The sequence below is a fragment of the Emys orbicularis genome, chromosome 17, assembly GCF_028017835.1.
Source record: "Emys orbicularis isolate rEmyOrb1 chromosome 17, rEmyOrb1.hap1, whole genome shotgun sequence".
Classification (NCBI taxonomy): Eukaryota; Metazoa; Chordata; order Testudines; family Emydidae; genus Emys; species Emys orbicularis.
Window position 1 is genome coordinate 968,954 of NC_088699.1, and position 16,258 is coordinate 985,211.

The following is a 16,258-nucleotide window of genomic DNA, read 5'->3' on the forward strand; positions in this document are numbered from 1 at the left end:
TCTCCTCAGGGCCGGCGGCGCTCGCGGCACTGTCCCGGCCCAGCCCCACGTCTGCGACGGGCCTGCTCGCACCCGCCACCCCCAGGCCCACGTGATGAGGGCGGCCGCTGTCTGCCAATGGGAAGACGAGGGGCGGGCTTCCCTGAAGACTGGAGCGGGTGGGGTCGTTCGGAGCAGAGGGAGCGAAGATCACGTGACGCAAACAGGGGCGAACGTGAGCATAAAGTGACCCGATAGAAAAAAATCAGGACGGGGGTGGGGGTAATAGGCGCCTATATAAGAAAAATCCCCAAATATCAGGACTGTACCTAAAAAATTGGGACATCTGGTCAAACGAAGTGGGCATGATGGGGGAGTAGCCCATGGAACTCTCTGCCACTTGCCAGCAAGGATTGCAAGCTAGGGTGACCAGATGTCCTGATTTTATAGGTACAGTCCCGATATTTGGGGCTTTTCCTTATATAGGCACCTATTACCCCCTACCCCGTCCCCATTTTTCACACTTGCTATTTGGTCTCCCTATTGCAAGCCGCTCCACCCCCACTATGGCCAGCAGGTATTGGCACAAGGGTCCAGGGGCTCATGCTGCCCCCTTCCTCTGCCACAACTCACAACAACCCCTATCCAGAAAGGACTGGGGGCTAGCTGGGCTGCTTGTCTCAGGGGGTCCAGATAGCCCCCCCAGTCCAATCCACACTGAGGGGAATGAAACAAGCCTACAGTGACAGGACAGAAGTGGTGTAGGAAGACCACTGTGGTATTTTTCTGCATTATAAACTCCGCTTGTTAGTCCTCCTGAAAAACACATCTGCTGTCAGCACAGTGCAGGCGCCATAGGTAGACTAGAGAGGACGGGCTTTAGTCCCCACCCCATGCCCCCACCCCCACCAAGAGCCTCCACCCCAACTGGGAATCATGGCTTGACAGCAATGATATTTCACCATTTAAAATAGACAGGAAGAGCTTGCTCTGCGCCCTCCTTTTTCCAGAAATTTTTTTCCCTTGAGTAACTAATCTTTAACCCCCAGACAGGAGACCCCACCACAAGCCTGTCTCTCCCTTTTCCAAAGACCCCAGCTCTAGTCTGAGGATAGAACTGCCACATCTGCAGGGGTAAGGCTAGAACACCCAGAACATTCACAGAAAGAAGAGTGGCCCAGGCCCAACCCACAGCAAGAAAATAGGCCTGTGAAAAATAACATTTTCCACCAAGTGACATCTGGTCACTCTAGAACGGACAGAACCCCTACCTTTAATCTAATTTTCATGCTGCCCTTACTCCCTCTCAAATACCCACTACACCAAGATTAATATTAAAGACCAGCAAGATGTTCACATAATGGACTTAAGTAACCATATAATATTTTTACCTATGTCTTCTCTCTCCACTTGTTTGCTGCATTACAGCTAATATTAGATTGTAAATACAGGTAACATGGTCAGATTCTTATCTTACATCAGTTTTACAACAGAGTAATTCCATTGGCTTCAGTGGAGTTACTCCTGATTTACATTAGTATGAGATCAGAATCAGGCCTTGTTTGTTCTGTAAGGAATCCAGCAAACTGTAGGTCCTCTGTACATAATTATATAATCAGAAGATTTTACATGATAGCATATGCATGTGGAATACTAGACCCACATAATAAGGTATAAAACAGACAACAGACTCCAAAAAGCTCTGTCTAAGATTTTATTAGATTTGTTTCCAATATGCCTGTATTGGAAGATTAGGAGACAAAAGGCACAAACTCACATTAAAGAAACAACAAGATAATCTAATTAATTCTACAAAGTGTATGTTGTAAAAGGAATAGCACTATGAACCAATCAAAACTTGTCAGGGAGTCCCAGCAGGGGCTGTAGGAGGATAAACCCAGAAAGGTGCAAGTGTGCTGGGAGTACAGAGTGTCACTGTGGCCTTCATCAGGTAAACTCCAGCTAAAACATCCCAGCCCATGGGCCTCTCCACCAAGGCACCTGCTTCCGATCAGAACTGCAGTGTTTAAAATCCAACCAGGGCACCTAGTTTGGATCTGAAGAGAATGTGACAGCACAACGATCCCCCTGGAACAAACAAACATCCAATCATTAACCCCTCCGGGAGCCAGCAGGTTTTGGGTTCTTGCCAAAGCCAATGCAAGAGATATACAGCACACTAATACAATCAGTGAAGATTGTTACATTTCACTATGCTCTCACTAGTGGGAACCAAGGATCAAGACTGCCCTTGAGAGAGGTCTCTACAGGATCTCTCTATCCCAACTTTGAGGAAAACTTTCACTCGGGATAAACGTGAATTTTTTTTTAAATCATGTATTTAGCTTGCAGTTTCCTGCATTTTTTTCCTGGTAATTACTGCTAATCAGGAAAGCTCTGGGTTTAAATACGATCTTTCACCCTCATACACAATCTTTTTCTGATCCCGTCTTTAGAATGTCACAATCTGTTTCCATGGAGATGAAATGTCAGCTAGAAAACCTCTTGGATTAAAAAAACACAAGTATCTAAGAACAATCGTGTTGTATATTCTCAAGTTTTCCCCAAGTGTAAGAATCCCTCCTTAAACTCTGCTATTGACAAGATGTTAACAAGTCAATGTGTTAAATCTCAATTAAAATATTCTAGATTGAGGGAACTCTAGTAAGGGGCGTACACTCCTGGACTCTGCTTCTCAAACCCCTAGAGAAATAGTGCTACAAAAACAACTTTCCTGGTCCCAAATAGTCTTGAAGATTAAGGTTTAATATCTTAGACTATTATTTAATAATGAGCTGGTTTTACTTCTACTTTGTGAGTATGCTAAAATCCACATCCCAAAAACCCTCTGAGGTCACTGAGAAGGATCAGCCAGAGTTACCAGTACAATTCAACAGAGCTTATTGCACTTAGACATCCATAAGGCAAAAGAACAGACTTACCCCAAAAAAAAGGGAGAGAGGGGGAATAAACTGCCTCTTGACTGAAAACCAGCCTCTTCCTCTAGAGCAAGCCTTGTGCATCTTTCCCCTGCACCGAAAACAATTCACCCCCGCACTTTCATTCAGCATGGCATGGGACTGATTCAGAATCTACTAGCTGATGGAGGTTTGTAAGAGGCTGAGTACAAGTCAGGCATACTGCATGAAGCCAGCATTACTTTAAAAAAAAAAAAAAAAAAGTGGGGAGGTGGAGGTGAAAACGGTAACATCACAGCTGCCTTTGGCATTTACATTTCACTTTACTTCAACCCAATACAGATAAAGGGAATGAAGTTTGATTACATAGCTGCTGGTGGAAGCAAGCCAAACACTGGCCTCTACCAATCAGCCAGGAAAGCCCTTGTTTCTTCTAGTCATGTTTCCTCATGTATTTAATAAAGTAATGTTTGTTTGATTCTGTCCAGCTTATTTGATTGTCTAAAGCTGAGATACCACCATAAGGACACAGACTAAGAATGAGTCCTGGAGCTGTTTTCTGCCACTCAGCAACATCCTTTGCAACCCTAGGAAATTGCAATTGTCTTGTGCAGAGATTGCTTGGTCTTACATCTTGCCTTTTTACAGCATAGAAAGGCAAACTAAGTTCTAGCAATTTCATAATGGGGAGTATGCAGAGAAGTATTATTGCTGAACAGCAGCACAAATCCAGGCACCTGAGCGTGATTGGATATGGAGATTATTTATGCCTATCAGCATCACAAAATTCTGCTTGTCCTGGGACACTCATTTTCTTTTGATGGGCAAACAAAACAGCATTAGTTTTACAAATTATGAGCAATCATAATAAAGGGCAGTCCAGTAGATTGTGAGATTCATCAGGTATGTTATCATAACAATTTTAAAAGGCTGATTTATACACACAACTATAGACCACCACCATAGTTCCAAGGGCCAAAGGAAAGACACCTATCTAGACAAAAGATGCATTCAAGGTCTCAGCATTTGCACATAAAGGATACCTGCTGTTCAGTCCCTTTAAGTTGTGTGTGTTTAGACAGACCAAGTAATGCTGTTGCAGTGGCCACATATGGTGGTATCTTAACAGCAGACTTGACCTTGGCAACACAGGTGCGCCTTGGAGCCTGTATGCCAGTAATATCGTGACCTCGGGAGCAAAAGTCAGAGCCTAGAATTCTGTGGAATAGCTTTGCACTCTAAAATAAATACTGACAATTCCCTTCTCCATAAATGGACACTCAAAGAATGGTGAAGGGCTGGGACAGGACAAAGGCAGCAGTTTATCCCAGTTTTGAAAACAAACAAAATAAATCTAAATCACCACATCACAAGACTAATTCAGCTAAAAATGCCACTTGGAAATCAAACAGGGCCACATGGAAACTGGTCTGAACACAATGAAAAAAGGAGGGAGGAGTCATAAATACAGCAATCTATAAGTCACACGTCTCCAAGGAGCTGCCTCCTTCACATACGTGCTAACATTGGAGTGCTTAGTACCAGACTGTCTATTTGCTCACAATATTAAAGGGCATCTAGAATTAGCTATGGGAGATTTAAAATCGCCTGCCGATTGGATATAGAAAGGCGTGATCCAGAGATGGTCCATTGGTCAAGAGGGTGGGGTCTCTGGGCCTTCCTGCTGACTGTCTTGCAAACTAGGAGAAAGAGACAACAGGAAAACATTTTAAAACCATTTCTGAAATTAAATGTGCCAGTAAAGGTGCAATATTGACAGCCCTGAAGGAAAAGTCCTTCATTTAGCCACAGACTGAATCGAGCATAAGTAGTGGCAGGACAGGCTACTCCATTCTGTCCCATCAACAAGCCTCGGATCTAACCTAGCGCAGAGTTCAATCCAGAGTCTATCTGCACAGACTGCCAAAGAGGACAATTTATAATATATTTATCTAGCACCTTTCATCCCAAAAGACCTGTGGGACAAGGCCACCAACTCATTTACAGATGGGATGGGGTAGGTATGGAAGAGGGAGAAGCTGAGTATGGGGTTAGGTAATGGACAGGAACTGAATTTAACTAGCAACTCAATCAGGGGCTAGTGGAAGGGAAGAGGGAGATGAAAGTTGAAGCTGCACCAGAAGCCCAGAGACTGAGCCTGCAACTCCCAGATCAGCCAACAGGTAGTATGGCAAGGGAATAGGCGAACATTCAGGCAGTGACAGCAGAAAAGGGAACACAGGGCCACCAGGGCCCAGTGCCACATCCCACCATGGATAATCCTTCGAAACGTAGCCAGAATAGGGGAGCCACACTACACCAGAAATTCCTCCGATGTTAGTGCCTTTAAATTTCTGATCTTTCTACAGAATGGGAACCTTTCCTTCCTTCCCCTCACTAACTCCCACCTTAGAAAAAGTGTACAAAACAAAAACCTACCCAAAACTTTTTTATTAAAAGTAAACAAAGAAAAAATTGTGGAATTAACATGATGCTGGAGAACATTCTCTTCAGTTTGCTTTTACATTCTTATCCTTTCCCCTGAACCTGGGTCTGTCTTGTCTATTTTGATTGTTTGCTCATCAAGGCACAGACCATTTTCTACTCTACATGTGTATGGTACCCAGAACAATGTTGGGCAAAGGGAGGTGGAAGATTTTCAGGAGAGGTGTATCAAGGAGGCAGGGTAGGAGGTTAGGTTCATTATGTTAAGGAAGGAAGGGGGAGGGCTCATAGGAAAAAGAATGGCAAAGCTATGATTTTAGTTGGCTTGAATTTTAAAAATTTAAATTAAGATGATTTGTAGCTATGGGTTGGAACAGAACCAATACGTCTCCAAAGAATCGGGAACAATTTAAATATTAACAAAGAGTGAGATTAAGAAGATATGCTTATCATCTTCCTGCCCATTTGGCTTGCATGTTGAACATCTTTCCCTTTGTGTATCTTACCTTTTTAGACTGTATGCCCTTTGGGGAAGGTACTGCATCTTGCTCTGTTTACAAAGCACAGAGCACACTGTGGGAGCTATTGCCATCTAGATAAATAATGTACAGGCAGCTTGTATAACCTTCTACACTTTTTCCTCTTGATCAGTAGTGCCTTTCAGACATTTAGCTTCCACCATTTCCCCACTAATATTGCAACAGTCATGGATAAAAACATTGCTTCCTATCCCACAGCCACTCAAGTTTGCTTCGTGTCAGCAGTACAGAAGTATAAAAAAAAGTTGTCCCCATCACCTGTACATTTCCTAGAGCACTGGCACAAAGTTTGGCCAACAAGGAAAAATTGAAATATGCAAATGCTTGTGTCTCCAAGGATCAAAGTACTACAGTCAGCATGTCCACAGTGATGCACACAGAGACAAGACAAAAACAGAAGCTTAAAGAAACATCTATATCATCCTTCACTGTCCTGTGACTATGGATGTTGCCCCAGGCCTTTGCCCATTGATGAACATTGTTCCTGGGCACAATCCAGGCCAATACACCCTCAAATGTCCAAAAGGGCAGGGCTGCTGGTCTCAAGCTCATTTATTATTTGAGACTATTGAAAAGGCCTCTAACAGGGTATGTAAAGTGATGGGTACATTACACAGAAATGAGGCATCCGTGTAACTTTGTGTTTACTGTGCTAATATGATGCTTTCCTTAACACTTTCCTTGTGCTCACAAACAGTTTAAAATAATTCTGAAACAAGACAGTAAACTCAGTTGGCATAGTGAAAAGTGTATTCATTATCAGGCAAAATGAGCAGCTCTATAGATTTCCAACTCGCACAATTTCTGTACTGACTCCGTGCTGACCTGAATCGATTTGATTTTTGCTCTAAATGGCATTGAATGTCACAAAATGTGTGACAGATACTCTGGGTACATACAGTGCACAAGGAGGAAGCCATGTTAATCATCTGCAGCTGTCATTCCTTTCACAGGGTCTTTTTCTCTCATCTGAAAGAAAATAAGCATCTTTAGCTATTTGTTCCAACATATGCTGGTAATCGGCTTCCCCGTCAGCTCCACATCAAAAAAAGGGTGTGAGGGTGAGAGTTTCTCGGCCTCAGAGGTGAAGTCTCACATCCCTGAAAATTGTCCTAATTTAAAGCAGTTTGTAAACACAACTTGTGCAGGTCCTGAAACCATTTCTGGCAAAGCTACAGCCCCTTTTAGGGCTCTATTATCCAAAGGGCAAAAGGCACATGGTACTACAATCAAGTAAATTTTGAAGTGTGAAAAAATTAAAAGGAATATTCATTACAAGTGTATGAAAACTCCAGCACCAAACCTACATTTCTCAAAGCAGGCCCCCCCCCTTTTTTTTTAAAAACACACACACCCCGTACCTAGAGACTGATTTTGCCGATAACTTACTGAGACTCATTGAGCTGAACACTCATTAGGGTAACAAGTAAGAAGATATCTTCATTTATTTTAAAATAGTCAGTAACAGATCTTCTAAATTACCAATGAAACCAATAAAAAAGTTGTCCCATAGCAATACAAGGAGTTTGTGCTAACTAGGAAGCCAGAACTCAAAGAAGCTGACTCTACAAGTCAGATCCAACCACCTAATTCACCATAAGCAGCATGACCTGTGCGGTAAGTGAGCGCATTGCATACCATGGCCAGGGGGCAGGCCTTCTTTTCCCACCCCATCGTGGGCTTAGAGTACAGATACTGCCTCACAGCCCACACCTGCTCTCCTCCCACTTACCTCATCCAGCTGTTTCTTGGTCTCCTCCTCCATCCTGCGAATGTCCTCCATAGTCAGATCAACCCACTTATCAAGCCAGCAAAACAATTGCCGGTGGAAATTTGTGAAAAGACGTTTCTCTTGCTGCAAAAACAAAGGTGAGGGAACAAACGACTTACAAAGCTCAGCAAAAAGAATCCCACACAATTCAGCATGCAGCACGATATGTTTACAGTCAGTTAATGTGCACTGGGAGTTGCTACAGGTCTAACCTCACTGCTTGCCATTTTGTTTTATAAGGGAATGGGATCACTTTGCCTAGCATAGGAAAGCTACAGGGGGGAAAAGAAAAAAAAAATCCAACTATTTCTGGTTCATTATAATTGAAATGCCCGTTAGAGAAGCCATGGATGTTGTGATTTAGTGTTCTAGATTTTTAAAATGTCCATAACTGGACCTTTTTGTGTTCTTGCATACAGCCAGGGGTTAGGCAATAAGGTTTACAGTGGAATTGGCTCAGCAGTCTCTTGAGACTACATAATAGGCTTAAAAGAGAAGGAATTAATAATTAGAGTTAGTGATTTGACATGCAGTTATGGACTCTGTGATTCCTCTTGTTTAATGTGAAAGTCCACCAGCAGTGTCAGATTAAAGAATTTTGGGGCCCTGTGCATTATGAGAACTGCCCACCCCCCACACCTTACCGGCCCCCAGCGGGGTGGGGGTCCTGCCTTTGAGGGTGGGAGGCCCTGGTGGGATGGATTGTTGGGTCCTTCCCCCTGCGGTGTGTGTGTGGGTGTGTGTGAGTGCAAGCCCACCCCACACTCACCCCGCAGCAGTGCCAGTCCAGTGGGGCTGGCTTGGCTCCGCCCTCTGATCCATTAGCTCTCGCTACAGCATCCAGACAGCGCCCTCCACCTACAATGCCCCGCCTCCTTCCTGGCCCTGGGTTGGTGGGTTTTTTGGGGGGGAGGGGTGCCCTGCACAAGATGGGGACCATGCACATGTGCACCAAGTACACATTGACTAATCCATGCCTGCCCATCAGATCACTTCCATTCCTGGTGTAGGAGGCATCTGTTCAGTCATTTTGCCTTTATGTTCTATTCCTTTCCCTTATTTTCTGCTCTGTCTACTTAGATTGTAAGCTCTTCAGGACAGGGATGTTGTTATTGCGTTTGTTAGGTATCACACCCACTTTGGGTTCTTGATAAAAAAGCAGCACTGAAGAACAGCATTGACTCGCCCTCATCTACCTTCCTGCATGGCTCCTGCAACTGGAGACTGACACAATTCCTGCCAAAGTCAATGGAAACATAACGGAATCACCCAATGTCTTGAATCCCCAAAGAAATGCATCTTTTCCAAGTGCCCCATCCAGTGACCTGCAGCTGAATTTTCATTCATGAGGCTAGGAGAGTGCAATCCATTCCTTACATAAAGAGGTGAACGCCTCAGTTTGAGTGTGTGAGTGTGAGTGAAATTAAGTAAGCGTTCCAGATTTGTTTTTTGAACAACATTGGTTTCAAGGAAGGAGTTATGACCTGGGCTTCAGGACTAACAGGGCAGGACAGGAGAATCATACTAAACACACTATTGAAGTAAGTGTGTGGGATTTTTTAACTCATCCTTGACCAGTTACAAGCACCTGAGGTTATTTTAACTGAAAGGTTTGAGTTATTTATTATGTATTATCCAGTAACATCAAAGACGACTTAGCTGCTGTGCTTGCACATGCACTCACACAACCTGTCCCTGAGGAGCTTATCTGAAAGACAAGACATTGATGAAGAGCACAATGTAAAGTGCTCCTTTGTTCACGGTTTGTTTGTTTGTTTTTTACTTAACAGTTGCAAGTCCCCTGGCAAGTCAAGTCATTCTCAACACCAGAACCACATTTTTTGGAGAAGAGTGTGGTTTATAGAACCTAATTATCCAAAGGAACCCCAGACAATAAGGTGGGGTAGGCAAACTTTTTGGCCCGAGGGCCACATCTGGGTGGGGAAATTATATGCAGGGCCATGAATGTAGGGCTGGGGCAGGGGGTTGGGGTGTGGGAGGGGGTGCGGTGTGGAGGAAGGGGCTCAGGGCAAGGGATTGGGATACAGGAGGGGTGCGGGGTGCAGGAGGGGGCTCAGGGCAGGGGGTTGGGGTGCAGGAGGGGTGCAGGGCGTGGCGGTGGCTCAGGGCAAGGGGTTGGGGTGCAGGACGGGGTGCAGAGTGTGGGAGGAGGCTCAGGGCAGGGGGTTAGGGGTGCAGGCTCTGGCCCGGCGCCACTCACTTTGAGCGGCTCCAGGGTGGCAGCGGCGCACAGCCAGGGGCCGCAGGGACGTGGTGCTGGCCGCTTCCGGGAGCGGCACAGGGCCAGGGCAGGCCGGGAGCCTGCCTTAGTCCCGCTGCGCCACAGGGCTGTCAATCCCACAGGCTGGATTGAAAGCCCTGACGGGCCCTCCACTGGACTAAGGCAATGGAGACACTAAGGCCTTATAAACATACATTATGTTTCTAGTCAATTTCACAATTTGGTTCCTATGCTTAGCACAGTTGCAATGTGTAGCTTATAAACACGGCAAGGGAAGACTTTTTCAAAACATCATTTTTTTTCATTTAATAGGCATTTCCTTGATCTTAGGTTTTATAAAAGTAAGCTTTTTACAGGAACCTAAATATTACATCAAATTTGGCCTGACTTTCATTTAAAGCTGCATTTTGTACAGAAGATTTTTCTGGGAGTATTAAACACTTCCTGCTTTTTTAGATGTGAGCAATGTGCCTCTTAGAGCCAAGCTAGCGTCTGGACTGGGGTGTGAGTCAAAACAAGGAGATGGCTTAAAAACCAAAGAGCAATATATTTTTCCATTAAATATTCTTTTCTGCTGCTCATTAAAATTACAGAATTTTGAATTTAATAGAGAAAGTGATTTATTTATATTTAATAGTGAAGATCCATATTGTAATCATGATAAGAGACTCCAAGGTCACATGCAATTGTTGGAGGAGAAGTCTCTTGGCTTTGTAATTCATGGCATATGAAGCGTGCATATGTAGCCCATTAATGGAAGGTCCTAGAGACACAGTGCTTAATTGGTTTAGTTTTCAGACACAAACAGGATCATAGAAGGGGTTCCTGGGTACTCTGCCTAGAAGGGCTGTCATATGTGGCATCATAAAGAACTTAGTCACACGTACTAATTCACTCAAAAAGAAGTGGGCAGTTGAAGTTTCTTTTAAAGGGCCACAGTTAACTGAAAAAAGAAAAAGAAAAAAAAACCAGTTACCTACCTCTCATAACTATTGTTCTTCGAGATGTGTTGCTCATGTCCATTCCAATTAGGTGTGTGTGCGCCACATGCATGGTCGTCGGAACGCTTTTCCCCTAGCAGTATCCATCGGGTCAGCGGTGGAGCCCCCTGGAGTCACGCCTTCATGGCACCGCATATAGGACCCTGCTGATCCGCTGCCTCTTCAGTTCCTTCTTGACGGATTACTCCGACAGAGGGGAAGGCATGGGTTTGGAATGGATACGAGCAACACATCTCAAAAGAGCAACAGTTATGAGAGGTAGCTAACCATTTTTTCTTCAAGTGCTTGCTCATGTCAATTCCAATTAGGTAACTCCCAAGCCTTACCTAGGAAGTGGGGTCAGAGTTCATGGAATCAATGATTGAAGCACCACTCTCTCGAATGCTGCACCATCCCTGGCATGTTGGGCAATAACATAAAGGGAAGTGAATATGTGGACCAAGGGTCACGTTGCTGCTCTACAGATCTCCTGGATTGGGACATGGGCCAAGAAGGCCACCCGGGCTCTGGTGGAATGCGCTGGTCAGTGCGGGAGCTGGGGCCCTCACTAGGTCGTAGCATGCCTGTATATAGGACGTGATCCACGATGATATCCTTTGGGATAGGGCGACCAGATGTCCCGTTTTTAAAGGGATAATCCCGGTTTTGGGGACTTTTTCTTATATAGGTGCCTATTATCCCCCACCCCCGTCCCGTTTTTTCACAGTTGCTATCTGATAACCCTACTTTGGGAGGACACTGGGAGGCCCTTCATCCTGTCCGCCACCAAGACAAACAGCCAGTTTGACTTGCGAAACGGCATTGTTCGTTCAATATAAAAAGCCAATGCCTGCCGAACATCCAGGGAGTGGAGCCTCTGCTTGCAGCTTTTACTGTGTGGCTTTGGGAAAGAGACTGGGAGAAATATGTCCTGGTTGGGGTGGAAATTTGATACCACCTTTGGGAGGAATACCAAGTGTGTTCAAAGCTGCACCTTGTCCTTGTAAAAGATGGTATAAAGCGGGTCAGATATGAGGGCCTTGAGCTCGGACACTCTCCTGGCTGAAGTTATCACGACCAGGAAAGCCACTTTCATGGCAGACAGAGCAGTGAGCATGTCAGTAACGGCTCGAACGGAGGCCCCATCAGCCTTGAGAGTACCAGGTTAAGAGCTCAAGCAGGGGTCGGCCGCCAGATTTGAGGCTATAGACTGTCTAGTCCTTTAAGAAAATGTCGCACCGTCGGGCTAGCAAAGACAGAGCGGCCCGCCGCTCCTGGGTGAAAAGCCAAGATGGCGGCCAAGTGAACCTTTATCAATGAGCGTGACAAGCCCTGCTGTTTCAACTTTAGCAGGTAGTCCAAGATAAAGGGAACTGAAGATTGCGTTGGAGGGATGCGGCTCTCTGAGCGTGCCACTGTCCACGGTGCCGTCTCCTCCGGGACACATAGGAGTCCACCTCAGAGTCGGACTCTGAGGAATCCGAGCATGGTGACCAAGGCGTCACGGTGCACAGGATCGGTGCCGGGGAGAGGGAAAGCGGTGACTCATCATTTCCGGTTTACCCCTGGATGGCATGGGTGGTCTCTGCTGCTTTAGGGTCGGCGATCTCTCACGCTGGTCGGGAGAGTGTGGCCCCATCAGGGCTATGAGATCCATGGCTGCCTTGAAGGTCTCTGGTGTGGAGGGAAGGTCTGAATCCTCCACTTGGCCCTCCTCCAGAGGCACTGGACTTGACGGGCCCCTCTTTGGGCCCGGAGTCAACGGTGCCGGCTGCTGGCCCAGTGGCCCAGCACAGGTCGCACTGCTTTAGTTGGCTCACGCTCAAGTGCTGTTGAAGGGGAGTGCCCCCTGTCCATCTTCCTGTGCTTCTTACGTGGCACAGGCGACAGAGCGGTGCTGCGATTCTGCCTGCAAGGCAGCCTTCGATGCCGGAGAGTGCCAGTCCTGAGGGTCTCTGACCCCAGAGTCCTTCCTCTGCGCCGCATCTCTGAGAGAAGCCAGTGCGCTGCGCCCTGATGCCAAGGAGCCTGGCTGCAGGGTTGCTTCCATCAGCAGCAGCTTCAACCTGTGGTCCTTTTCTTTCTTGGCGCGGGGGCAGAATCCACCACAGATCTTGCACCTGTCCGTTTGATGGGACTCCCCCCAAGCACTTTAGACAGGACGTGTGCAGATCTCCTCTTGGCATCGGCTTCTGGCAGACCCCATCCTGTTTAAATCCCTGGGCCCGAGGCATGCCCCGGCCCCAGAAGAGGGACGGGAAATAGGGTAGAAAACTCCCGGTAACAAGGGTTCAAACTACTCTAACACTAAAACTATTATATTAACTATTTGCAGGTAAATATACAAAAACAACTACTAGAAGATCACTCGAGACAAGAGAGAAAGAGAACGCTCCAATGACCGTCACTGGCAGTAAGAAGGAACTGGAGAAGCAGTGGGTCGGCAGGGCCCTATATGCGGCGCCATGAAAGCGCTACTTGAGGGGGCTCCACAGCCAACCTGACGGGTACTGCTAGGGGAAAAACCTTCCGACGATCGTGCATGCGGCACGCACACACCTAATTGGAATCGACATGAGCAAGCACTCTAAGAAGAAGAAAACAGTCACAATGATCTGAAAGATTTCCCCCTCACCATTGTTACAGTAACACTTGGTGTCACAACTAAAACATAGTAAGTTATTTTTCAGTTGGTTTGCTTTCTACATTTGACATGACTTTGCATATAGTCAGATTCACTGTGTCGCTGATATATCTGGTAAGTTTCTCCTTTAGTTTGCTGTATGAAAGGGCCACACAGCAATAAGGGAAGAAACGAATCTTATGAATTCAGAAAATGTGACTGTAAAAACAACAAGAGCTGCCGGGGGACTCAATAAGGTGTAGTATCTGAATCAATTTAACTAATTTTTTTAAATGAACAAGATTTCAAGTGAAGGGTGTCTTTCAGGTGACAAGTGGGATCAGGTAAAATGATGTACTGAACTGATAGGAAGTGGGTTTCCACAAGACTTGTTGCAGACAGACATTAATTTCTCCATTTTCCTTGCCATCCCGCATCAGCACCAGGTTCAGGGCCGGATTAAACTTTTGGTGGGCCCCGGCACCCGGAATGTGGCTCTGCCCACCGCTCAATCCTGAGACTCGGCTTGCGCTGTGCCTGGAGGTCCCTCCCCTACTCGGTCTCTTCCCTCCAAGGCCCTGCCCACTGCTCACACAGGGGGAGAGAAGCGAACAGGGGGTGAAGAGGAGAGGGGGCGGAGAGGACCAAGCAGCGAGTGGGGCCTCGGAGGGAAGAGGCCAAGTGAGGGTGAGGCCTCGGGGTGGGGTCGGAGAGTGGGGCCGCGGTGCCATTGAAAACCCGGTACTGATCAGGTTCACTTACCTTCTGTATAAAGTTTTCAACTTTATTTTGCAGACCCCACCACTTGAACTTGACTGTTACCAGTTTGTAGGCACACATGTACGGACAATCTGTCTGTTTCCCCAGCTCTTTCTGCAAAGATACAAGGATGTTCATATGACAAGCTTAAATCAGAAACTCTGTAGGAAGCTTTTTCTGGGACAGGACCCCCAGAACTAGTAGCCCACTCATTCAGTACACATTCATAAGACCCTCCACTGACACAGATGAAGACAACACCTCCTCCCTTGTTTATACAAATTAACACCCCGAGCTCCACACCCCGACAACCACACTCCAGTCACGAAAACAGAGGTCTGTGATCCACACCTTCCAGTTGGGGCCCAGAGGACCACGTCCAGTCTTGACAGATTTAAATTTTGCTGGGTCTTCTTCCTGCTTGTAATCCTGTTGTAAATATAAACATGTTTAGCCATAAGAAACAAATCTTGGCGGAGAGGTTAATGTCTAGAGTAACTCTAAGTCCTTCTCAAGACCCACTTTTTCCATTAAGCCTTTAAGAAATTGGCCAAGGGAAAAAAACCAATTAACTCCCCCATGCTGTACATTAGCCCTAGCTGAGTAAGAGTATTAGAAAATTGATGTTACCTTTGTTACCCCCACCAAATCCACTAGTACATTGTGTATGATACTAGTTTCTAAAGTTTTCAAGACAGGGTTCACGTTATCACCTATAATGGGAGGCGACTAGAACACACGGCTGTTGTAAGAAATAATGTACATAGCACTCTGATGCAGAGATATGCTTAGAAATACACAAGGTCAATACTGGTCAGTGCTATACAAACAGCATCACCACAGTACTCGTGTCAGAATGCACGCCTTCACTTCCCTGCATCATAGAGAAGATGAAGACACTTTGTTTAAATCCTTATTTTCAAGGTCAATCTTCCAAAACAATTGCTTTGGGATTCAAGTTCCTTATTACTCAGCCAAGAGATTAAATTTATTTATTTTTAAACCCCATGATTTTTTGAGGGACCAATTAATTATTTTAAACACTTGGTGTTGGCAATACTCCCAATGAGACAAATTGCAAAAAAAGCCAGGAAATTCAAATTTTAAGTGTATTTAGGAGCAGAAGAGCAATTGAGATGTGGCACCTTCTTACTGAGACTTGCTCTTTGTGCATATCACAAGTAATAGCTACAGACTTTGGTGACCAAAAGAGCCTTTACTCCTGGCATCACTGCAGAGCCAATACAGCCTGGGAGAGCAATCTGAATTGTTCTGGAGCAACAGACTAGTCCAGTTCCATTCAGAGATCCAAACTGTGCCCTGATTTACACCAATGTAACCCCATTGGAGATATGGAATTAAACCAGTATCACTCAGATCAGAGTTTTGCAGTAGGTTTATTACTAGAAATAACGCACAAACCACAATGAAACTTCAGTTGCTTTCTGATGCCAGTCTAAATTAGAGAAAATACCTTTCTTTACTCCAGTTAAGTAAGTTTGACTTGAAAGGATTGAGTCACTAAATGGGGAACCGCACCATGCCATATTTACAGATACTTTTCATTGCAGAACTGAACCTTGGGTTCCTACAGTGACTAACTCTTCCTACAATAGGATATTAATTACATGATCACACAGTACAAATGTAGTAATACAACATGCTATGTCTGTGCATCTAAGTTACAGGAAGAAGGCAGTTTAAACAAGGTAATGCAACTTATTTACAGTCTTACTGATGCAGCATAGAAAAAAGTGCAGTTATTTTTTATTCTATTGCTTTCTGAATAGCATGTCACCAACAGTGTTGGAACCTTATAGTATACTAGATTTAATCAGCATATTAGTAAAACTTGATATTGAGGTGAAGCATTATCTATGGATTCAGATATTGAGTTTCCTTAGTTATACAATCACAGAGACCTGTTAAAGTGGAGTTAGTTTAAAAGTGAGGGTCAGGAAACCTAGTGGTAAGCATTGCACATGATTTGGATTCTTGTCTT

General features: G+C 45.3%; 1 protein-coding gene across 1 annotated transcript in view; it reads right to left on the reverse strand.

Annotated features, from left to right (window-relative positions):
• Nucleotides 1-1,680: 1,680 nt before the first annotated feature.
• The window catches only part of PITPNA (phosphatidylinositol transfer protein alpha), a 43,811-nt gene continuing 29,233 nt past the window's right edge, over nt 1,681-16,258 (reverse strand). Inside the window, exons 8-13 of the mRNA XM_065418166.1 lie at nt 14,608-14,685; nt 14,260-14,370; nt 7,614-7,736; nt 6,781-6,850; nt 4,460-4,597; nt 1,681-2,067 (exon numbers count right to left, since the gene is read on the reverse strand). Coding sequence (XP_065274238.1) covers nt 6,803-6,850; nt 7,614-7,736; nt 14,260-14,370; nt 14,608-14,685 — 360 coding nt within the window. The 3' untranslated portion in view covers nt 1,681-2,067; nt 4,460-4,597; nt 6,781-6,802. The remainder of the gene's footprint in view (nt 2,068-4,459; nt 4,598-6,780; nt 6,851-7,613; nt 7,737-14,259; nt 14,371-14,607; nt 14,686-16,258) is intronic.